The following is a 24,372-nucleotide window of genomic DNA, read 5'->3' on the forward strand; positions in this document are numbered from 1 at the left end:
CGCTGTTCCCGGTGTGGCCTCCTCTGCATCGGGGAGACCAAGTGGAGGCTTGGGACAGCTTTGCAGAACACCTATACTCGGTTTGCAGTAAACAACTGCACCTCCCAGTCGCGAACCATTTCAACTCCCCCTCCCATTCCTCAGATGACATGTCCATCCTGGGCCTCCTGCAATGCCACAATGATGCCACCCGAAGATTGCAGCAACAGCAACTTGTATTCCGCCTGGGAACCCTGTAACCCAATGACATCAATGTGGACTTCACAAGCTTCAGAATCTCCCCTCCCCTATCGCATCCCAAAACCAGCCCAGCTCGTCCCCGCCTCGCTAACCTGTCCTTCCTCCCACCTATTTCCTCCTCCCACCTCAAGCCCCTCCCCCATTTCCTACCTACCGACCTCATCCCACCCCCTTGACCTGTCCGTCCTCCCTGGACTGACTTATCTCCTCCCTACCTCCTCCACCTACACTCATCTTTACTGCTTCTTTGGCCGGTCTGTCTCCTCTCCATGTATCTTCTCCTGTATTCATCTTCTATCTGTCTCCCCCTCTCTCACTATTTATTTCAGAATCTCTCTCCCTATTTAATTCCCCCTTCCCCTCCCCATTTCTGAAGCAGGGTCTAGGCCAAAATGTCAGCCTTCCTGCTCCTCTGATGCTGCTTGGCCTGCTCTGAACATGGTGGTGTGTTGAAGTGGCAGGCAACTGGAGGCTCAGCGTCTTTTTGGCCATCAGAACATTGGTGTTCTGCAGAGCGATAACCCAGTAGGTACTTCATTGCCCCAGTGTAGAGGAGACCACTTTGTGAGCAACGAATACTTTTGACTCAGTTGAGTGAAATGCAGGTGAAGCAGGAAGGTGTGGTTAGGGCCTTAAATGGTGAGGAGGGAGGAAGTAAGGTGTTTGGGCTGGTGAAGTAAAGGCCTGAGAAATGTTGAAAACGGACGTTTCTATTCCACTCTGTCAGCCTGCAAACCACTGCTCAGGAGAAGGTTCATTGCATTTACCTGAACAGGCAACTCCAGCGTCCTTCCTGTGTGTGCAGTTCATCCCCACGTGTGGATTGGCAGAGCACTGATCGAGGGAGGCCTCTGTCCCATTACAACTCACGTCATCAAACCAGATACGTCCAGTTCCCTCTCCATAGTGAGAGCCTCCTGGTGCTGACACAGCCTTCCCACAGTTCAACATTCTGCAGACTACACTCGCCTCATTTATATCCCAGCTATTGTCACAGATGGTTCCCCAAAAAGAGTTGCGGTACACTTCAACTCTCCCAGAGCACATGTTGGTTCCATTCACAAGTTGTATGGATACAGGACCTGAAAGAGAGATGGGACCTGGTTAGACTTTTCTGGGCTTCTGTGGATGATCACTCACCTTGTCCTTCTCAGTATTGGGAATGACATGCATCCCAATCTGGCAGTAGTGCTGCCAACAACTGATTCTGAAGCACAAAGCCGATGAAGCTGGGCTCCTCAGATCAGCCCTCCTTCAAGAGACCCAGGCAGAATCAGCTAATGCTGCATGTGCCACAGACAGAGTGTTGGTCTTCGCTGCTGGAAATGCTTAGCTCAGCATCATACAGAATTTGCTCAGAGACACTCACCAATCATTCACCCGTTACTCATCCAGGCAGAACATTGTTACAGGTGGCCAATGAATTCATTGACAAGACAGCCCCACTCACCCAATCAGGAAGCTGCACTCCTCCATGATGGGAACCTACTCACCGAAGCAGGCAACTCCAATGTCCTTCCTGTGTGTGCAGGTATTATCAACCTGTGGGTTGGAAAAACACTGCTCGAGGCCAGACTCATTCCCATTACATCTCACGTTATCCATCCAGATAGCCCCAGATCCCTCTCCGTAGTGGGATCCTCTTGATGCTGACAGAGCCAACCCACAATTCAATACTCTGCAAACCACACTCGCTGCATTTATATTCCAGCCATTGTCACAGACAGTCCCCCAGTTGGAATTACGATAAACCTCAAGTCTCCCGGAGCACATATTAGTCCCGTTCACCAGCCGGATGGGTACTGGACCTGGAATAGAGTTGGGAGCTCAGTTGAAGTGATCAGTTTTCAGTGGTTGGACATTTTAGAGCAGGTGTTCAGCTCCTTCCAAAACTGGTTAGCACAATCAATATATTAGGGTAGAAATAGACCATTCAGCCCCTCTAAATGTTCTGCCACTCAATTGCACCACAGTACATCTCTATCTTTCAGTTGCCTGAAGCAAGAAATGTCTTTCAGTGACACCATTAAATTCCTCAACTGATCCCCAGCATGAACAGTTTTTATCTGGACAGAGTGTCCCAAGTATATCTGAGAGGAAGAAATAGTTAGTACCTGAAGTTAGTACCCAGATATACCAGAGACCTGAACTAGCAATGCCAGGACTACTAACCCTCTGGCCTGTCTCTAAATCCGAGTAATGGACTCCGCCCCGCCTGAAGGCATGGTTTCTAACTTCAGTCAGAACCTTTAATCATCTTACAGACCCTGATCAAATTTATCTTTAAACATGCACATGTATACAGGAATACTGTCTGCATAATTTCCTCATAATTTAACATGTCAACTTCAGTGCCTGACCTGCAATTCTAATGTCCAGCACACCGAGGCTTTGGCCAATAACTCAAAAACCTTCACTAGTAAACAACAAGCTTGGTCTAGAAAACCAGAGAAATGTTATGTTCATCCAGATGCCTGGACTAGTAACCCCAAAAAGTGGAAGATTAACACAAAGACCTCATCTAGTAACCATATGGTTAAAATAATAAAGTCTGGATTGATAACCCAAAGACTGGCATAGCAGCAAGAGGCCTCAATTTGTAATCCAGAAGCCTGGACTGGTAAATCTGAATGGTCTGAGCCAGTAATCCAGATTGATGATCAAATAGCCAAGAGACATGGCTAAATATGGACTAGTGAGATCAGGGCTAGTAACCTACAGACCTAAAGTTGTAGACCCGAGATCTGGTCCAATGATACCCAATGGCCTGAACAGATTTTATCAAGATACTTGAACATGAAACAAGATGCATGAGGTAATAGCCCAGAGGTCAGTACTTGTTGGCAGAGAACTGGACTAGTAACCCAGAGGTTTAAACTCATACAAAAAGTGTCTGGAATAATACCCCAGAGATCAGAACGAATACCCATGGTCTGGATGAGTAATCAGGAAGTCCAAACTAGTGAGAGGTCCGTGTTAGTAAACAGAGGCCTAAACAATAACCCATTGCCCTAGACTAGTAACCCTGAGTTCTGGATTAATATACCAAACTCTGAATTAGTAACCTGGCAGACTGAACTAATAGTGGGCCAGACTGGTGAGGTATGGACTGGTAATGCAGAGATCTGAATTAGTAACTCAGAATCTGAACTGGTAATACCCAAAGGCCTGAACTGATAATGCAGATATCTAGACTAGCAATTTGGAGGCATAAACTTGGAGCCCAGAAGTTAAGACTAGCAAATTAGAAATCAGAACTCGTCTCACATAAGCCTGGAATTGCAAATCAGAGGCCTGAGCTGGGACTCTCATACTTGGACTAGTAACCGAGACAATAGAATTGAATAGAATATAGAATTGAACCCTTACAGTATGGAAGTGGGCCATTTAGCCCAACAAGCCCATGCTGACTCTCCAAAGATCCTTCCACGCAAACGCATTCCCCTCCCCATTCTTGTACCCCTGCATTGCCCATGGTTAATTCAACTAACCTAACCTATACATTCCTAATCACCTCAGGCAATTTACCATGGCCAGTCCAACTAACCTTTGGACTGCGGAGGAAACCAGAGCACCCAGAGGAAACTCACGCAGACACTGGGAGAACGTGCAAACTCTGCACAGTCGTCCAAGGCCAGAATTGAACACAGGTCCCTGGAGCAGTGAGGCAATAGGGCTAACCACCGAGCCTTGATAAGTGTACATTAACCAGGAGTCGACACCAGTAATTCAGGGTCCTCAGCTGATAAAAGAGCTAACAAGGTGTAGAGCTGGATGAGCAGAGCAGGCCAAGCAGCATCAGAGGAGCAGGAAGGCTGACCTTTTGGGCCTAGACCCTTCTTCAGAAAATTTTCTGAAGAAGAGTCTGGGCCCGAAACGTCAGCCTTCCTGCTCCTCTGATGCTGCTTGGCCTGCTGTGCTCATCCACCTCTGCACCTTGTTATCTCAGATTCTCCAGAATCTGCGGTTCCCACTATCTCTTCAGCTGATAAACCCAGAGGCAGCAGCAAGGAAATGTGAAGTCTATATTGCCAATCCAGAATTGATCCAGTAAACCAGAAAACTAGATTTTGACTCCAGCCAGATCAGTTTGAGAACCAACATAGATAAGGAGCAAGCAACCTGCCTTATGTACCTGAACAGATGACTCCAGCATCCTTTTTGTGTGTGCAGTTATTCTCTATCTGTGGGTTGGCAGTGCATTGATCGAGGGCAAGCTCAGTCCCATTACACTTCACAACATCCAACCAGATGGCCTCAGTCCCCTCTCCGTAGTAGGCGCCTCTTGGTGCTAATAGGGCTGCCCCACAATTCAGGACCCTGCAGACCACGCTTGCAGCAGGAACATCCCAATCATTGTCACAGACAGTGCCCCAGGTGGAGTTACGGTAGACTTCAACTCTCCCAGAGCACATATTGGTACCGTTTACCAGCCGTACGGGTATCGAACCTGGGTTAGAGATGAGAACATGATTTAAGATGTCTGGGATGATTTGGCAACTCACTATAGGCATTTATTGGACATTTCACATCAGATACCAGATACCATTCAAGGACTTAGGATCAAGCATGCGATATTCAGCCCTGCAAGAGCACACAACCGTGCAATGAAATCACGATTGCATTAAAAACATTTATCCATCTTGTTACATAACACTTAAAATTCTTATCCCCCACAAAACTATCATTCTCGGGTTTGAGATTTCTCATTGACCCCAGCCTCAGTACTTTTGTTTCACTGGGAATATGAATTCCAGATTTCCACTTTTCTTGGTGCAAATAAGTGTCTCTTAAAATAATTCTTGAGTGGCCTGTCAATGATTTTGAAATTCTGCTCGCTTGTTTTGGATTTTGATATTCACGAGCGAAAATAGGCTTGTGGTAGACAGTAATATAGGGAGAATTGTAGCCTATTCAGGTCATTAACCCAGCTCTCCCGTTTGATATGGTCCTTGTTGATCAGACTTCAATGCTTTTTACCCACACTACCCCATTTATACCATTGAAAAATGAAAGATCTATTAATCTTTACTTTATATATACACACTAGAAGACTGTAATCCACAGCTCTTTGGCATACAGAATTCCAAAGACTCAACAATTTCAGTAAAACATCTGTTTTCAACGCACTCTTAAATCCCTGTTATTTTAAAATTTTCTCCATCTAAACACTCCATTCAGGGGAAACATCTCAGCCACATTTACTCAGTCTATCCCTTTAAGTATTTTGGAAGCTTCAAAGACATTACTTCGCCATCTTCAAAACCCTAGACAATACAGGTCTAGTTTATTCAATCTATTTTCATAGGAAGTCCAGCCATCCCAGGATCAAGTCTGATGAACCTTCATTGTACTCCCTCAGTGGTAACAATATATTATCTCAGATAAGGAGACCAGTCTTGCAAGCAGTGCTTCAGGTGCAGTCTAACAATGCTCATGTACAAGATTTCACTGCTCCTCTGCTCAAATCCTCTTGTGATAAAAGGCGACCACCCCATTCGCCTTATTAATATCTTATTGCACTGGCATGTTAGCCTTCAGTGATTTATTAACAAGGATGCACAGGTCCAGTTTTACATGTGCACTTGCCAAAACCTTACAAGTAGAAAAATATCCTGTTCCTCATGAAGTGTATAACTTCACCTCTTTCCAACTTTATATTCGATCTACTATGTTCTTATCCAATCATTAGGCCTGACTTCCTCACAACAAAAATTTCTGATTAGATTTTTATCATCTGCACATATTTGGAAATATTATGTCTGATTCCCACATCCAAATCATATATATAATATGAACAACTGAGTTCTAAGTACTATTCTTGCAGTACTCCGCTATCACAGACCAGCAAAGCAAGAATGACCCATTTATTCCTAGTATCTGTTTTCTGTCTGCTGTCTGTTTGAAAAATTCCAGAGGCCGGTATCCCGTCACCAAGTCATCCTTTATTTACACGTGGAGAGTCCTTTGTACTGATCCAGCTCACTCAGAGCCATCTCTCAGGCTCCCTGATTGGACTACATTAATAGCCCCAATCAGCGAACTCATATTCTCAGTGGTTCACCTACCTGTCCTTATGACAAGCAGTAGACAATCTTTAGTCCATACTATTAGATTACACCATATCAAATGTAGTTGAACTTTACTAACCAACCTCTTATGGGGAACCTTATGAAAAGTCTTTTCAACATCTAAGTATACTACATCCTCTGGCTCCCACGTATCAACATCATGCAAATGTTCAATTATTTCATTCTTTAGAATAGATTCTAGCACTTTCAAAGTTGATTGGGGGTGGATATTCACAGGTAAAGGCTTGACTAGAAAGTGGGAATACTTCAACAATGAGAGTCCAGAGACAGTATGTTCATGTTAGGGTGAAGGGCAAGGCTGGTAGGTGTAGGGAATGGAAGATGACTAGAAAAATTGAGGCTATAGCCATGAGAAAGAAGCAAGCATACATCAGGCATAGTCAGCAGGGATTGAGTGAATCCCTAGAAGAGCATAAAGGCAGTAGGGATATACTCAAGGGGGAAATCATGATGGCAAAAAAGGGGCATGAAATCAGATAGGGTTAAGGAGTATTCAAAGAGATTCTGCAAATACATTAAAGGCAAAAGAATAACCATGGGGAGAATAGGGCCTCTTAAAGATCAGCAAGGCCACTTATATGTGGAACTGCAGGAGATAGGTGAGATACTAAATGAGTATTTTGCCTAAGTGTTTACTGTGAAGAAAAATATGGAACCAAGTGAACTTGGGTAAATAAGTAGTAATATCTTGAAAAGTGTCTGTTTAACAGAAGAGATGGTGCTGGACATCTTAAAACACATAAATGTGGATAAATCCCCAGGACCTGATCAGGCGCACCCTAGAACTTTGTGGAAAACTAGGGAAGTGATTTCTAGGCCCCTTGTTGAGAAATTTGTACATTCAATAGCTACGGGCAAGGTGCTGGAAGACTGGAAGTTGGCTAACGTGGTACTTTATTTCAGAAAGGTGGTGAGGAAAACCCAAGAAACTATACACCAGTGAGCCTGATGTCAGTGATGGGTAACTTGTTGGAGGACATCCTGAGGGACAGGATTTACATGTATATGGAAAGGCTAGGACTGATTAGGGGTAGTCAATGTGGTTTTGTGCATGGGAAAACATGTCTCATGAACTTGACTGAGTCTATTTGAAAAAGCGACAAAGCGAATAGATGAAGGCAGAGTGGTGGATATTATCTATGTGGACCTCATTAAGGCATTTGACAAGGCTCTGCATGGTAGACAGGTTAGCAAGGTTGGATCATGTGGCATACAGGGAGAACTAGTCATTTGGATACAAAATTGGCTCGAAGGTAGGAGACAGAGGGTGATTGTGAAGGGTTGCTTTTCAGACTGGAGGCCTGTGACCAGTGGTGTGCCACAAGGATCAGTGTGCTGGGTCCACTGCTTTTTGTAATTTATATAAATGATTTGGATGTGATCATAGGAGGTATGATTAGTAAGTTTGCATAAGACATGAAAATCGGTGGTATATTGGACAGCGAAGTAGCCAACCTTAGGGTACAATGAGACATCGATCAGATGGGCAAATGGGCCAAGGAGTTAAGTTTAATTTAGATAAATGTGAGGTGCTGCATTTTGATAGGGCATATCAGGGCAGGGCTTAGATGTTTAGTGGTAAGGTCCTGAGGAGTGTTGCCAAACAGAAATCTTGGGGTGCAAGTTCACAGTTCCTTGAAAGTGGAGTTGTGGGTAGACAGGGTAGTGAAGGTGGCATTTGATATGCTTGGCTTTATTGGCCAGTGCATTGAGTATACAAATTGGGAGCTCATATTGCAGCTTGCATTCAATTCTGGCCTCCCTGCTATAGGGAAGATGCTAAATTTGAGTAAATATTTCAGAAAATTTATACAAGGATTTTGCCAAAGTTGGAGGGTTTGAGTGATAGGTAGAGGCTGAATAGGATGGTGCTATTTTCTCCAGCGTGTCAGAGGCTGAGAGGTGACCTAATGTTAAAAAGTCATGAAGGGCAATGGATAGGGTGAATAGTCAAGTCTTTACCTGATGATGGGGAAGACCAAAACTAGAGGGCATAGGTTTAAGGTGAGAGGGGAAAGATTTAAAAGGGACTTAAGGGGCATTATTGTCATGCAGAGGGTGGTGCATGTATGGAATGAACTTCCACAGGAGATGATAGAGGCTGGTGCAATTACAACATCTAAAAGACATTTAGATGGGTATATAAATAAGGGTTAGAGGAACACAGGCTAAATTCTGGAAAATTAGACTGGATTAATTGATGATATTTATGATCTGGGCAATATCCAAGCTTTTGCTGACAAGTGGCAAGTGACATTCGCGCTACACAAATGCCAGGCTATGACCATCACCAATAAGAGACAATCTAACCATCACCCCTTGACATTCAATGGCATTGCCATCACTGAATCCCCCACTATCAACATCCTGGGAGTGATCATTGACCAGAAACTCAACTGGACTCACTACATAAACATAGTGGCTACAAGAGCAGCAAAGAGGCTCGAAATACTGCAGCGCGTAACTCACCTCCTGACTCTTCAAAGCCTGCCCATCATCTACAAGGCTCAAGTCAGGAGTGTGATTGAATGCTCCCCACTTGCCTGGATGAGTACAGCCCAAAGAACACTCACGAAGCTTGACACCATCCAGGACAAAGCAGCTTGCTTGATTGACCCTACATGCACAAGTATCCAGTCCCTCCACCACCGACACTTAGTAGCAGCAGTGCACACTATCTACAAGATGCACTGCAGAAATTCACAAAGGATCCTCAGACAGCACCTTCCAACCCCACTATCGTTTCTAACTAGAAGGACACAGACAACAGACAGATGGGAACATCACCACCTCCAAGTTCCCTGCCAAACTATTCACCGCCCTGACTTGGAAATATATCACCGTTCCTTCACAGTTGCTGGGTCAAAATTTTGGAATTCCCTCCCTCATGGCGTTGTGTGTCAACCTACAGCTGGTGGACTGCAATGGTTCAAGGCAGCTTACCATCACCATCTCAAGGGCAACTAGGGATGGGCAATAAATGCTGGCCAGCCAGCAATGCCCATATCCCACAAATGAATTTTAAAAAGTAATCTGATCAGCACGGACAAGTTGGACTGAAGGGTCTGTTCCCATGCCGTACATCCCCACGATTCTTTTTCACGACAAATGATGTAACACTGACATGTCTGTTAGTCTCGGTCATCTCTCTCATCTTTCTGGCTCCTTTATCTCATAATGGGGTGACATTTGCAAATTTCCAAACAACAGAAATCATTCCACCATCTTTAGAATGTTGGAAGATGGTCACCATGCATTGAATATCTCTATAGCCACCTCCTTTAACACTCTCAGATGTAAGCGATCAGGTCCCAGGGACTTATCAAATTTCAGCCCTATTAATTTTTTCGGCACAAACTATGTACCAATACTAATTTCTTTCAACTCCCCATTCTTCTTTGTCACTTTTCTCTATAGATTTCTTGTATATTCCCCAGTCAAAACAGATGCAACGTATTCATTTAGTTTATCTCCCTTTTCTCTATTACCAATTAGAAATTCGCCTGATTAACGGAAATCCCAATGATACTTGTTGGGTTTGTCAAAGAGTATCAAGGCTGTGGATGTTTTGCATTGTAGAATTCATCCTTGTGGCACATTACATGTCTATATGTATATGCTGCCCAAGACTTAGGAAAGTGAACTTCCTTCATACCCCATGACCAGTTCTACACAACATGAGCTGACCAGATAGATATAAATAAGCAAAGTGGGTAGCGGAGGTCTTGTAGATGTAGAACATCCAGATTCCAATTTAGATTGGCAGAATAAAAAGACAACCTGTTACCTGAATGGGGGAAACCCAAAAATGCTTTGGTGCAGAGGGATCTGGGAGTCACCATGCATGAGTTGCAGAAGGTTAGTATGTAGGTACAGCAGATAATAATCAAGGCAAAAGGAATCTTGGCAAATTCCAAACAAATGGAAGTGAATGGCATATAATAGAATGGAAGTTTTGCTGCAACTCTACAAACCTTTGCTGAGACTGCATCCAATTTTAGTCCCTTTAGTTGAGGAAGGATGTAATTGCATTGGAGGCAGTTCACAGAAGTTTCTCTTGACTAATTCCAGAGATAAAAGGCTTGTCTTATGAGAAGAGATTGAGTAGTTTAGGTTTATACTCGCCAGGGTTTAGAAGAATGAGACAAAATCTAATTGAGCTAAACAAGATGCTAAAGGGGATTGTCAAAGTAGATGTAGAGGGGGCAATCTAGAATGGGAGGTCATGGTGTTTGGCTAAAGGGTGGCAAATTTAAATCAGGGATGAGGAGAAATTGCTTCTCTCAAAGGGTCAGAATCTGTACAGTGGATGCTGAAACACTGGCTAAACCTGAGGAGGAAACTGACAGATATTTGGTTAGTAACAGGTTAAAAGGTTAAACAGGGTGGACAGAAAAGGTATCAGAGATAATGATTGAAGCCGAGATGAGGTCAGATATGACTGTATTAAATGACAGAGCAGGTTCAAGGGTCTGAATTGCCTACTCCTGCTCACAGTTCTTATATTCTTAAGAATGCAAACCAGTATATACGGCAAGTTTTTTTTAAAATGCCTCGTGAAGTTTGCAAACGACCACACAGGGCTTGTATACCAATAACAATGCAAAGCCTATGTGCTCATTTGACATTGTTAATTGAAATAACTGCACAAAAGCCAGGCCTCATCACTAAGTCATCCTTTATTTACTCCTGCACAGTACACTGACTATGACCGGCATCCTTGGAGTCGGTCTTCAAACAAAGAGATTTTAGTCTCCTAGTTATATTGGTCATCCTAGGCTTTCCCGATTGGCACAGATTAATTACTCCAATCAAGAACTGCATAGTTAATTAGGCCAACCTGGTGCCAATTACTACTTCCATTACTCAGTAAGTCTGAGAATGATGTCGCCCTGGTCTTTTGCTGGTAGCTTTTTGCTAGTATATTCAACTTGGAAAGTCCTGGATGACCCTGGTGGAGTTTGGCCAGTATCTGGCAATGACCTTTACTGTGGACAAACACCCTTGCTCCCCACCGTAATATGCCATCCTCTACAGTGATCTAGTAACATCAGGTCCAGAAAGATTACAATGGCAGCTCTATTTCCCCCATTACCAACAGCTGTTTCAGTTTTGCTAGGATAGGATCTTTTTGTGACCATAGTTTGATATTGTCCATGGTGACGTGCAGAGCATCCAGGAGGTTTAAAATCAAAGTGGACTGTTTCAGGAGAGGCACCACTAGTGGAGATTTCAGTGGGAGGTGGATCAAGGCATCTGCATTAGCCACTTGGCTTTCTGGGTGGTGTTCTAACTTGTATGCACTGAGAATAAGGATCCAATGATGAATTCTACCAGACGCTATGGACGGTATTGCCTCATCTTCCTCCAGTAACCCCAGCAGAGGTCTGTGATCCGCGACAAAGACAATCTCCCATCTGAAAAAGTACTGGTAGAACTTCCTCACACCAAATATGACAGCCAAACCTTCCTTCTCTATCTGGACATACTTGTGTTCAGCATCAAGCAAAGTCTGGGAAGTGTATGCTATCGAGCATTCCTCTCTGTTGGGCCACCAGTGAGCCAACAGTACCCGATACCATATTTGGAGGCATCGTATGTCATCACTACTTCTTGCTTTGGATCATAGTGGGCCAACACCTTAGATAATGGTAGCTGCTTGTTTACTTCCCTAAAGGCTACTTCTTGGCTTCTCAACCATTTCCAAGGCTGACCCTTTTACAATAGCACGTTTAAAGGTGCCAAGATAGAGGCCACGTTATGTATGGATTTTCTGTAATAATTCACGAATCCAAGGTAAGCCCTAAGCTCTGGTACAGATATGGGAGCCAGGGCTCCTTTACTCACCCTCACTTTCTCTTTCAATGCGTACAACCCATTTTGTCGGCTCTGTAACCCAAGTAGGAACACATCTTTCCTGTCTAAGATGTATGCCTGCCTGGGAGAGATGTTTAAGCACTATGTCCAAATTCTCCAAGTGCTTTTTGCTGGAGTCTTCCCCGTTATTGGTACATCATCTAGATAAGTGGCAACCTGGGTCAGCTCCTTGAAAAATGTTTTCCATGGTCTGCTAGAACAGGGCACAAGCTGATGATACCCCAAATGGCAATCTTATATTTTGATATAAACCCGTGAGTGTTAATTGTAGCGTACTTCTGGGACGCCGCATCCAGTCACAATGCAGGTAGACATGGCTCGACTGAGGTCTTACACAAGTTCAGAAGTTGGAGTCCCTTGCGAGTCTTGTTGAAGACAGATCCTGCAACCACAGACAGCTGCGCTGATAAAAGGGTGACCATTTAACCAAACATTAATTTTAATTGACCCCAATTTGGGTGTCGCTAAGCAATTTAATTGTTTCGACCCACCCATAGGAGAATTTTTCATAGTGTATACTCTCCTGGGTACCAGCCTCCAAGTTTTCCGATTGAAGTCAGGCCGTGTAGGTCACTTTTGCTGTCTCAAGTCCACATACCAGCAGCAACTATAATGTCTTGCCATCCCAGATCCAGGAGAACTGATTAGCAACTTGGCCAAGGCTCAGCTTTGTTGTGGGGTTCTGCTGTGGGTTGGCCTAGGGTACCTCTGTTGAGGACGTGTTGCATGAGGCCCTGCAATTGCCTATGCACTCACGTGGTGTTCCCCAAGCTCAGTTGGGCAGGTGAGGGCATCCACTTCCATTCGGATTCTTTGTGGTTCCCATGTTCCATTTGCCACATTTTGTAATGAGGCCAGCTGCAGTGCCGGTTTGAAGTCCAGTTGGGTTTCAGCTAGTAGGCACTTCTGTATGGTTCCATTGTTAATCCCACATACAAAACGGTCTCTCAGCATTTCATTCAGGATTAACCCAAAGTCACATATCTCTGCTGGTAGTTGTAATCTCATCAAAATCCAGATACAGATTCTCCCGGTCACTAACAGCCAAATAAAACTAATAGCCTCTCAGGATCAGAGAAGAGGTTTGGGGTCATAATATTCCTTAACCAACTCTCAACTCTTGGAGGTTTTTAGCAACTTGCACCTCTGGGAAAATTAAGCCCCTTATAACCAAAAATGCTGAGAGTCCACAAGCAGTCAGCAGGATTATTCATTGCTTTTCATCCGCCCCAATGTCACTTACCCAGAAAAGATGTCACATTCTCTTGACAAACTCAGCCCCGTCTTTGACAGCAGTGTCAAATAAGCCAAGCTTCCCAAATAGAGGCGTAAGGCCAGAAGTGCTTCACCCAAGTTCAAGATGACAGTTGCAAGCAAATGTTCTTCAGGTGTGTCCTGTTTTCACCTGTCACCACTGAAATAACTGCATAGAGACTGGGTCCTGTCAAGTCAACTTTTATTTACTACTGCACAGTATACAGGCTGTGGCTCACCAGTTCAGAGTTGAGTCAATCCTCAACTGAGGAGATTCTAATCTTCTGGTTATATTGGTCAGCCAAGGCTTTCCTGATTGGCCAAAATTAACAACCTCAATCAAGGACCTCATAGTTAACAGGCCAACCTGGTCCCATCACTACACTGACCTATTCACTAATGTAATATTCAGAGAAGCTATAGACATCTGCCCTGCAGCACAACATCATGGCAATCTAGACCTGCTACTGTTGTGACAATCAATATTTATTGACATTTTGAACTCAACAGCAAGCACAGTTGAGTTCAGTTTTAATGACACAATATATGCCCAAAAGGGATCATTAGATTCCCAATAGGCCCAGCTCTCAGCAACATCTTTTTTGTGTTCCATGGGCAACATTTCTTTGATGGAATTGCATCTAATCTCCTAGCCATTGCATTCTTCAAATTTGTAGGTGATATGTTTGCTATAAGGTTTGAATCTGCGACTGAAAGTAAAAATTTCTGTATGTTTTTTAATGGGCACCATCTCAAACTCAAATTAAATAAGGCAGTCTGACAACCTACATTTCCTTAACATCCTAGTTGAAAAATTGGCCAAGCATTCCCTACCACAAACTTAACCTTAACCCGAGCTTACTTCGGTGGTCAGTGGATGGATTGGGATTCCAACAGTTTCATGCACCGGAAGATTATCAGCAATATTTTAAATATAACCCAAGTCATTTGTTCACCATGCAAGCTTGATGCTGAAATAAGGTGCATCAAAGCCACCTTGCAGGATAACAGCTATCTTGATCACTTCCTTTCTTGCTATAAATTGCACAAACTCCTGGAAGAGTAAGGTATATTAAATATTTGAACAATCTAATTGAATGGGAGAATATTAGTACCACTCATAGGATGCTGACATCATGCCAAAAAGATGTGTGTCCATCATGCACTGAGTAATGTCATAGTTGAATTTCAGTGCAGGTGTGACACTAGCTAAGGTGGTTCTACGTTCCAAAGACTGGTAGATCATATAACAAAGCATAACCTTTCAGCTTTTTACGGCAAGTATGGAACTGACAGCACCCAACTAGTCATTGGTTCAAAACTTTAAAACACTGTTCAGCATTAGATCTACTTCTGTAATTGGATGTTATTTGCTAAATAATCCTCAGTGTTCTAACAATTATACTGACAAACAGTTTTGGATTCCAGTTGGGCATGGAGTGTGGCCCACTTGCGTGGAATCAAAGTTACATATATTGAGATATGGGACCCTGTTTGTTGCCAGTAGAAGGTGAATTTAATACACTGTGTTTGTTGCAACTCAACAAAACAAGTATCAGCCATTTTCTGGTTCATTTCTCGGGAAATGTTTTTTCTAATCAAAGTCAACCTAACTGGTTTAAATTTAGAAGCAGCTTAACAGTTAATTGTAAGTCACCATCTAACAGGTGCATTCTCAATGGCCACCTGTCTCCCAATCAGAATTCACTTTCTAAACAATCAGCATCTTCTCATGTATTATAGAAAAGTGGTTTTATTTTATTTGTGGTTTGTTGCAAATGTCTTGATGACTGCAAAACAAAAAGCTTCGACAACATGTGTCTTTTCTTGGTGATAAATAAACAATATGTCTAAAAGAAATGTACATTATAATATGATCAATAGCAGCCATCTGAAAATTGAACGTGAGAGAAAACACCAAATGAGAACAAAAAACTGAAACAAAAGGTAGATCTAATATGATTGAACTCAGTGTTGAGTCCAGAAGACTGTAGAATGCTGAGTCAAAAAATGCAATACTGTTTCTTGAGCTTCCATTGTGCTTCACTGGAACACAGTGGCAATGTAAGAACAGAAAGGAGAAAGTCGAGGCAAAGGGAAGAATTAATATGGCAGATAACAGGAAGATCAAAGGCACACTTACAAATTGGATGGAGGTATTCAGCAAAATGGTAATCTAGTTTACATTCATCTTCTTCATTGTTACAGAGACAACATTTTGACAGCATACACAAAATTCTAAGTTGAAATAAGAACACGTAAAATGTACACAAGGAGCAGATTAAAACCCAATCACCAAACAAGTCACTCTGCTCACCTGAGCACGCAACTCCAGCATCCTGACTATGTGTGCAGTTATTTCTCACTTGTGGATTGACAGAACACTGTTCGAGGGTAGGCTCTGTCCCATTACACCTTACATCATCTAACCAGATGATTCCAGTGCCCTCTCCATAGACATCTCTTGGTGCAGACAGAGCCCTCCCACAGTTCAACATCCTGCAGACCACCTTTGAGGCATTTATATCCCAGTGATTGTCACAGATAGTTCCCCAGAAAGAGTGACGATAGATCTCAACTCTGCCAGAACACATGTCGGTACCATTCACCAGTCGTACAGGTATTGGACCTGAAATGCAGATGGAACATGGTTAAACATGTTTGGGATAAGCTATAATTAGAGTCATTCAATGGATATCATCGCCTGGGTGTCAGACTCCCAGTTTGCATACTTCTATCTGCAACATATAACTACAGACCTCATCCATTCTGTACAACCCTGGATGGTGGCTAGAGATAATGCTGTATTATCAGTACTCGATTAGTTGTAAATAGGTCCATAATTTATCTTTCATAAACAAAATCCAAGTAATGCATCTGTGTCATCCTTATAACTAAGGATAAACAGTGTGGTGGAACACTGGGACAAAAACCATCCAATACATTGGCAACGCACCGATAAATCAGCTGCAGTTAACAGTCAAAGATACATCAAGAAAATTACATCACAAAATGATCCAGAAGAGTTATCAAATCACAATTACAATTTAGGTACACTTCAGCTGCTGTACAATCATTATCTCTGTATGAAAATTTTACAATCCCTATCTATTTACAAGTAATTTTGCTGATATGCAATGTTCATCCACATTCACTTGTAGCATTTAACAGTTATTTTGTGGGGAAAGGAAATGTTTAGAGTATTAAATCTTTAAAAGTGATGTCCATTTAACATGTAGATGAGCCTGTACTGGGATGGCATCATGCGACCAGAGGTCCTAGACACGCTGTATAACAGCATCCCAGACATAGACAATGACGAGAGATTACTCTGTAATGTCTGTGCTAGTTCAGTTTTAAATAAACTCACCAGAGATTTTGAAGCATACTGTATCCATTCAACCCAACTAGTAACCCAGAGATTTGATTTTGTAATCCAGAGTATGGATTAATAAACCAAAGGCCTGTACTAATGACTAAGGCGGCTCGATTGGGAACCGATAGTCCAGAGCAGTAAGCCAGAGGCCTGGCTAGGAAATGCAGTGTCCTGACTAGTAACCCTCAGGCTTGTTTTAGTAATCATGAGGTCTGGACTGGTAGTGCAGAGGCCTGGGCATAGAAACAAATAGGAGGCTAGGCTAGAAAACCAATAAGCTAGATTTTGAATTCAGTTTGAGAACTTAACATACGTAGGAACGGTAACCTGTTTTGCTCACCTGAGCAGATGACACCAGCATCCTCCTTGTGTGTGCAGTTATATCCCACCTTTGTGTGGGCAGAGCATTGATAGAGGGCAGGCTCCGCCCCATTACAACTCACATTATCCAACAAGATGACCCCGTTCCCTTCTCTATAGTAAGCCCTTCTTGTTGCCGACAAGGACTTCCCACAGTTCAACACACTGCAGACCACGCTTGCTGCATTTAAATCCCAGCCATTGTCACAGATGGTTCCCCAGATGGAGTTACGGTAGACTTCAACTCTCCCAGAACACTTGGTGGAACCATCCACCAACCGGACAGGTATCGGACCTGGAACAGAGATTGGAACATAATTAGACTTCTCTGCAACTACTTGTGCTTCCACTGGAATCATTAGCTCAACCGTAGTCATCTGTTAATGTTGCCTCCTCTAAATATGACTAGCACAAGCAATATTTAAGAACTTAGGAAGCATATCAGTCCTTCCTGCATATTCTCCCATTCAATTAGATCATGACTGATCTGTTTCTTTACATTGTTGACCTGCCTCCGTACCCTTACTCAGCAAAAATCTACCAACCTTATTTTAGAAACATCCATGCTCCCTGCTTCAAAAACTTTTTTAGGGATTGAGTTCCTGACTTCCATTTACCATTTGTATGAAGAAGTTTTGAGGAACCAAACAGCCTATTTCTGCTCCGAATTTGCATTGTTTATACGTGCCACTTTCAGCTGAACCCCGTCTAACTTCATTATAGATGTCACAGAAATCTGGGTGAGTAACGACGGATATTGCAACATAAGAACCAGTCGGATATATAATCCTTACGGTCTCCTCTGTCATTCAATAGGATCATGGTCAAACTGACAAAAAAAATTAGAAAATACTGCAAAATACCAGCAAGCCAGGGAGCATCTTTGGAGAAATACAGAATGAACAGTTCGAGTTAATAATGCCTACAAAAAAAAGATTAAAAACTGTAAATACACATGTGATTTATATAAATGTATCTTGAAATAGTTGGATTATTAGTTGAATACTCTGTACTTTAAGTTCCTTTTTAGTAGGAATTGCTTACGGTTTCAGTGTCATTGAAATGAGGCTAGAGGAAGCACTAATCCTTGACAAGGTTGGCTAGTTTGAACTAATAAAAACATGGTTGGAAAACGTAACAAGTAGTACAAAGTCTGATAAGGTGCAAGAACAGTAACTAACTGATAGAGGAATGGTGGGATGATGGCACTAGTCGAGGAAAGACAGCTTAAGACAGGATAAGGAAAAGATGAGGTAGTAATGTCACATTGCTGATCACCCATTTACCAAAGCAGGAGTCAGACTGTCTTCCACAGACTGTTTGTTTGCATTTCATATTTTAATTCAAAGTCCAATCTGCTCTCTCTTTTTTCCTAACCACCTTCCTTTTCTGGAGAAATTCAGCACTTTTCATCAAACTGTTCGAAGATGTTATTACAAATCTCTGCGCAACTTGAACCCAGGCCTCCTGGCACAAAAGCAGAGGCAATACCATTGTTGCACAAGACCCCTAGCTCTGAAAACCAGCACATGTTAAAGCAAACTCTGAAGTGCTGTTACACGCAAATGAACATTTCTTTTCTATATCATCAACTCACTTGTGGTGAAAACCAGAACTTTTGTTTTACACAATAAGGAAAAATAGCACACAAATATAGTGATTGGAATTCTGTAATGATTGGAAGGAGGTCAGCCGGCTGGACCTCAGAAGTGAACGAGTTTGCGAATTGTTGCTGTTAATCTGGTCCAATCAGGGAGTCCTGGCCAACATAAAAGGATGAATGTGAAGGATATTATGCCCACTGAATGCCTGACTTGGGTGAAAGGCAGAAGACAATAAGAACTAGGAGCAGGAGTAGACTATCTGGCCCATCAAGCCTGCCCCGCCATTTAATAAGGTCAGGGCTGATCTTTGAGACTCAGCTCCACTTACCCGCCCACTCACCATAATCCTTAATTCCTTCACTGTTCAAAAATTTATCCAGCCTTGCCCTAAAAACATTCTGCGAGATAGCTTCAACCACTTCATTGGGCAGTGAATTCCACAGATTCACAACCCTTTGGGTGAAGAAGTTCCTCCTGACCTCAGTCCTACATCTGCTTCACTTTAGTTTGAGGCGATGCCCTCTAGTCCTAGTTTCACCTGCGAGCAGAAACAACCTCCCTGCCTCCACTTTATCTATTCCCTTCATAATCTTGTATGTTTCTATAAGATCTCCCCTCATTCTTCTGAATTCCATTGAGTATAATCCTAGTCTACTCAGTCTGTCCTCATAATCCAACTCTCTCAACTCTGGAATCAACAGAGTGGATCTCCTCTGCATCCACTTCAGCGCTAGTACATCTCTTCTCAAGTAAGGAGGCCAAAATTGCACACAGGACTCCAGGTGTGGCCTCACCAGAACTCTAAACAGTTGCATCATAGCCTCCTTGTTTTTAAACTCCATCCCTTAAGCAATGGCAAACAAAATTCCATTTGCCTTCTTATCTACCTGCTGCAACTGCAATCCTACCTTTAGTGATTCATGCACAAGGACACCCAGGTCCCTCTGCACAGCAACGAGCTGCAATGTTATACCATTTAAAACAGAGTCCATTTTCCTGTTATTCCTACCAAAATGGATGACCTCACATTTATCAACATTATACTCCATCTGCCAGACCTTTGCCCACTCATTTAGATCATCTATATCACTCTGCAGACTTTCAGTGTCTTCTGTACACTTTGCTCTACCACTCACCTTAACGTCATCTGCAAATTTTGACACACTCCAAATCATCTTTGTAAATTGTAAACAATTGCAGTCCCAACACTGATCACTGAGACATGCCAGTAGACACTGACCACCAACCAGAAAAACACCCATTTACCCCTACTCTTTGCTTTCTACTGGTCAACCAATCCTCTATCCATGCCAATACATTTCCTGTAATACCATTGAACTTTATCTTATGTAGCAGCCTTTGGTGTGGCACCTTGTTCAATGTCTTCTGGAAATCCAGATGCACCACATCCACAGGTTCCCCATTGTCCACCATGCATGTAATGTACTCAAAGAATTCCACCAAATTAATTAAACATGACCTACCCATCATGAACCCATGCTGGGTGCTTCCAGTGGGAAAGTGGGTGAAAGGCATTCAAAGGTTAATGTTAATAAGATCAGAAGACATAGGAGCAGAAATTAGGCCATTCAGCCCATTGAGTTTGCTCCACCAGTCAATCATGACTGATAAATTCCTCAACCTCCATTCTTCCACTTTCTCCCCAAAACCATTGATCCCCTTGATAATCAAGAGCCTATCTATCTTGGTCTTAAATGTACTCAACGACCTGGCCTCCACAGTCTTCTGTGGCAGTGAATTCCATAGATTCACCACTCTCTGGCTGAAGAAGTTTCTCCTTATCTCCATTCTAAAAGGTCTTCCCTTCACTCTAAGGCTGTGCCCGCAGATCCTAGTCTCTGCTACCAATGGAAGCATCTTCCCAACATCCACTCTGTCCAGGCCATTCAGTATTCTGTAAGTTTCAATTAGATCCCCTCTCATCCTTCTTAACTCCAATGAGTATAATCCCAGAGTCCTCAAACACTCCTCATGTGTAAAGTTTTTCATTCCTGAGACCATTCTCGCGAACCTCCTCTGAACCCACTTCAGGGCCAGTACATCCTTCCTGAGCTATGCGGCCCAAAACTGCACACAACACTTCAAATGTGGCCTGACCAGGGCCTTATAAAGCATCAGTAGTACATCCCTGCTTTTATATTCAAGTCCTCTCACAATAAATGCCATAGTCAAAAGCTATACATTTTTAAATGAAGGGCGATTGGTGATTGGCCACCAACCTCTGAGGGTTATTTCAATCCCAAATGGCATCAGATGCTTTCTATTATCCTTGCAACATGTCCTCTTCATCACTAAAGGCAAATTCATTTCCAACATTGTTACGAATTTTGTCAAATACTTGTGCAGATACAAGAGTAATGAAGGTTAGATTGACATCATAGACAGGGTGTTTAACCCAAAGTTTTGAAAAAGAACACAATAACTGATAGTATTTTGAGTTAAAAGTAAATCTTTATAAGATCATAAGGCCTTGGCATTTCATCCAGGCATCTTCCCGTGAAAGAGTATGAAGTAAGAGACTGAGTGAGGTTTTTACTTCAGTGAACCCAGACCAATAACATTGTCAGATACCTTCATTCAAATGCTCTCAAAGAGTTTCAGGATGTTGAGAAGCCTTGATCACAAAGAATGGAAGAAACAAAGAGACAAAGAGCAGCTCAGCTTACTAGCTCCAAGCTGCTAGCTTGCTAAATATGTGTTCATTATTACTATTATGTTTTTGCTGTGCAAATGGTAATACTATATCCCATCTAAAACTCTTGTTAGAAATCATCATTCTGCAACATCATTTGTCCTCAAATCCTAACTGACTGATAAACTCAGAAAATTAGTTCAAATTTAACTCATTGTATCCTTGAAAGATGCTGATTTTAAGCATGTGAATTAGGAGGGAGGGGGCAAAGCAAAAGAGAAGTTATGTGGTACAGTACAAGACAGGAAAGATTAAATAAAAAGCCAAGTGCAAAAGCCAAAGTGAATGGTCATCAGCGCAGTAAAGAAACAAAAGTGTTCAGAGGATGTGTGAATAGCAGGATCCTGAGTTGCTGCTGTCTGAACACAAAATAAAGGAAATAGAGAGAAAATGAGAGAAAATGACAAATGAGCAAAGGAACATGAAATCATAGAGGGTGCAGAAGTTAACTCAACATTGAGTATAAAGGCTACAAAATGTAGAGTCAGAAGACTGGGTGCTGCTCCTTGTGCTTGAATTGAGCCTCAATGAAGCAGACCAAAGAAAGAAAAGGGTGAGTGGAAGAAAGTTGATGAATAAAAATCAAAACCAATGGTGAAATAACTCTAGAGAGGCTGAGAGCCAGTCACCTGGTCACCTTTTATTTACACGTGCATGGTACTTGACACTGGTCTGGCTTCCTCAGAACCAGCTCGGAGACTCCTGTTTATACCTGTTAACCAAGGCTCCCTGATTGGCCCAGGTTAAAAGCCCAATCAGTGAACTCATATTCTATGAGGTCACCTGGCTAACCTCATTACAATCACTACAAATACGGTCAGCATTGTGTTTATAAAGTGAATAAAAGTGATGGGAGACAAAGGTATAGCGGTGGCTTTGAGAGGCTCATAATGGCACAGATATACTACAGCCTCCCAGACTGCCACGATCCACTACAATTTGCCTGACATTCTACCAGGTATGCAGCAGATACCCAGTCCCTAGCTGTCAATAATCCCTGAAACATTTGGATAACAAGGACACTGACATCAGACTCCTCTTCACTGACTTTAACTCCACTGTCAACACCATAATTCTAACCAAACTCATCTCCAAACTCCGAGACCTAGGACTCTGCTGGTCCCTCTACCACTGGATCCGACACTTACAGATTGACAGACCAGAGTCAGTAAGGATGAGTGACAACACATCGTCCGCAATAATCCTCAACACCAGAGCCCTGCAAGGCTGCGTGCTCAGCCCCTTATTATACTTCTTATACATTCTCAACTTTGTGGGCAAATTTTTGTCTAACTCCATTTACACCTTTGCTGATAACACCACCATAATGGGTTTCATCTCAAATAACAATAAGACAGAGAACAGGAAAGAGTAAAGAGCTTAATAGCTTGGTGCAAAGACAACAAACTCACTCTCATTGTTAGCATAGCGAAAGAGCTGATCGTTGACTTCAGGAAGCGGTGTGGAGGACACATTCCTGTCTATATCAATGGTGATGAAGGGAAATGGTCAAGAAATTAAAGTTTCATGGAGTAAAGATCACCAACAATGTGTCTTGATCAATCCACATTGACGCGATCCGTCAAGAAAACACACCGACATCTCTACTTCTCAGAAGGCTAAGGAAATTCAGCATGTCTACAGTGGCTCCCACCAATTTTGTAGATGCAGCATAGAGAAACCATCCTATCCAAAAGCATCACAGCTTTTTATGGCAACTATGCTGCCGAAGAACACAAAAAATTACAATGTTCTGAACGCAACCCAGTCCGTCACAAAACCAGCCTTGCATCGATTGACTTCGCCATACTTCATGCTATCTCAGGAAAGCAGCCAACATAATCAAAGATCCTCCCCATCCCAGAAACTCTCTCTTCCACCCCCTTCCATCAGGCAGAAGACACAAAATTTTGAAAACCCCAGCAGATTCAATGCCAGTTTCTTGCCTGCTGTTATCAGATTTTTGAACAGACCTCTTATATATGAAGTTTGATCTTTCTCTGCACTTTCTTTGTAGCTGCAACACTAAATTATACCCTCTGTTCTTTCACCCTAATGTACTTAGGTAACTATGAGTTGCCTGAATAGCACGCAAAACAATAATTTTCATTGTGTCTCAATACATTTGACAATCATAAATCAAATCAAATTAAGTGCCACTAAAGTAGAAATTCAGAACTCCAGCTAATATTCCGGGAACAATACTTTGAATCCTACTCTGACAGACGTTAAGAGGTAACAAGGTGTAGAGCTGGATGAACACAGCAGGCCAAGCAGCATCAGAAGAGCAGGAAGGCTAATGTTTCAGGCCTAGACCCTTCTTCAGAAATGGATTTTTTGCCTGCCAATGGCCACGTCCCAGAGGAGTGGACTTGCGAGGATGCAGCACTGCTCCCCCCTAACAGATGCTGACTGAAGAATCAATCTTCCCTGGCTGCTGCTCTGCAAATGAGCTCTTCCATCTCTGTCGAGCTGCCCTGCCTTGTAAATGCCTGAGAGGTCTGAAGGTATCATTATACAAAAGCCAATGTTCTTACTTCAAAGGCGGATACTGAGTGACTGTTTCATAACAGAGGTTAAATTTGAATTTATTTAAATAAGCTGGACAGAGAATGACCATGTCAATTGTCACAAAAACCCATTTGGTTCACAAGCATCCTTATGGGAAAGAGATCTTTCATTCTTACAAAGAAAAAAGAAAATTACAGCCCAGGAACAGGCCCTTCAGCCCTCCAAGCCTGCACCATTCGAGATCCTCTGTCTAACCTGTCATCTATTTTCTAATGGTCTGTGTCCATTTGCTCCCTGCCCATCCACGTACCTGTCCAAATTTATCTTAAAAGACGCTAACGTGTC

General features: G+C 42.6%; 1 protein-coding gene across 1 annotated transcript in view; it reads right to left on the minus strand.

Annotated features, from left to right (window-relative positions):
* LOC132210683 (deleted in malignant brain tumors 1 protein-like) overlaps positions 1–24,372 on the minus strand; it is a 36,561-nt gene that overhangs the window by 4,858 nt on the left and 7,331 nt on the right. The window contains exons 5-10 of the mRNA XM_059653103.1: positions 18,797–18,867; positions 17,180–17,494; positions 15,772–16,092; positions 4,376–4,690; positions 1,734–2,048; positions 1,008–1,322 (exon numbers count right to left, since the gene is read on the minus strand). Of these exons, the coding sequence (XP_059509086.1) occupies positions 1,008–1,322; positions 1,734–2,048; positions 4,376–4,690; positions 15,772–16,092; positions 17,180–17,494; positions 18,797–18,867 (1,652 nt within the window). The remainder of the gene's footprint in view (positions 1–1,007; positions 1,323–1,733; positions 2,049–4,375; positions 4,691–15,771; positions 16,093–17,179; positions 17,495–18,796; positions 18,868–24,372) is intronic.

The sequence above is a fragment of the Stegostoma tigrinum genome, chromosome 1 (assembly GCF_030684315.1).
Source record: "Stegostoma tigrinum isolate sSteTig4 chromosome 1, sSteTig4.hap1, whole genome shotgun sequence".
Classification (NCBI taxonomy): domain Eukaryota; kingdom Metazoa; phylum Chordata; class Chondrichthyes; order Orectolobiformes; family Stegostomatidae; genus Stegostoma; species Stegostoma tigrinum.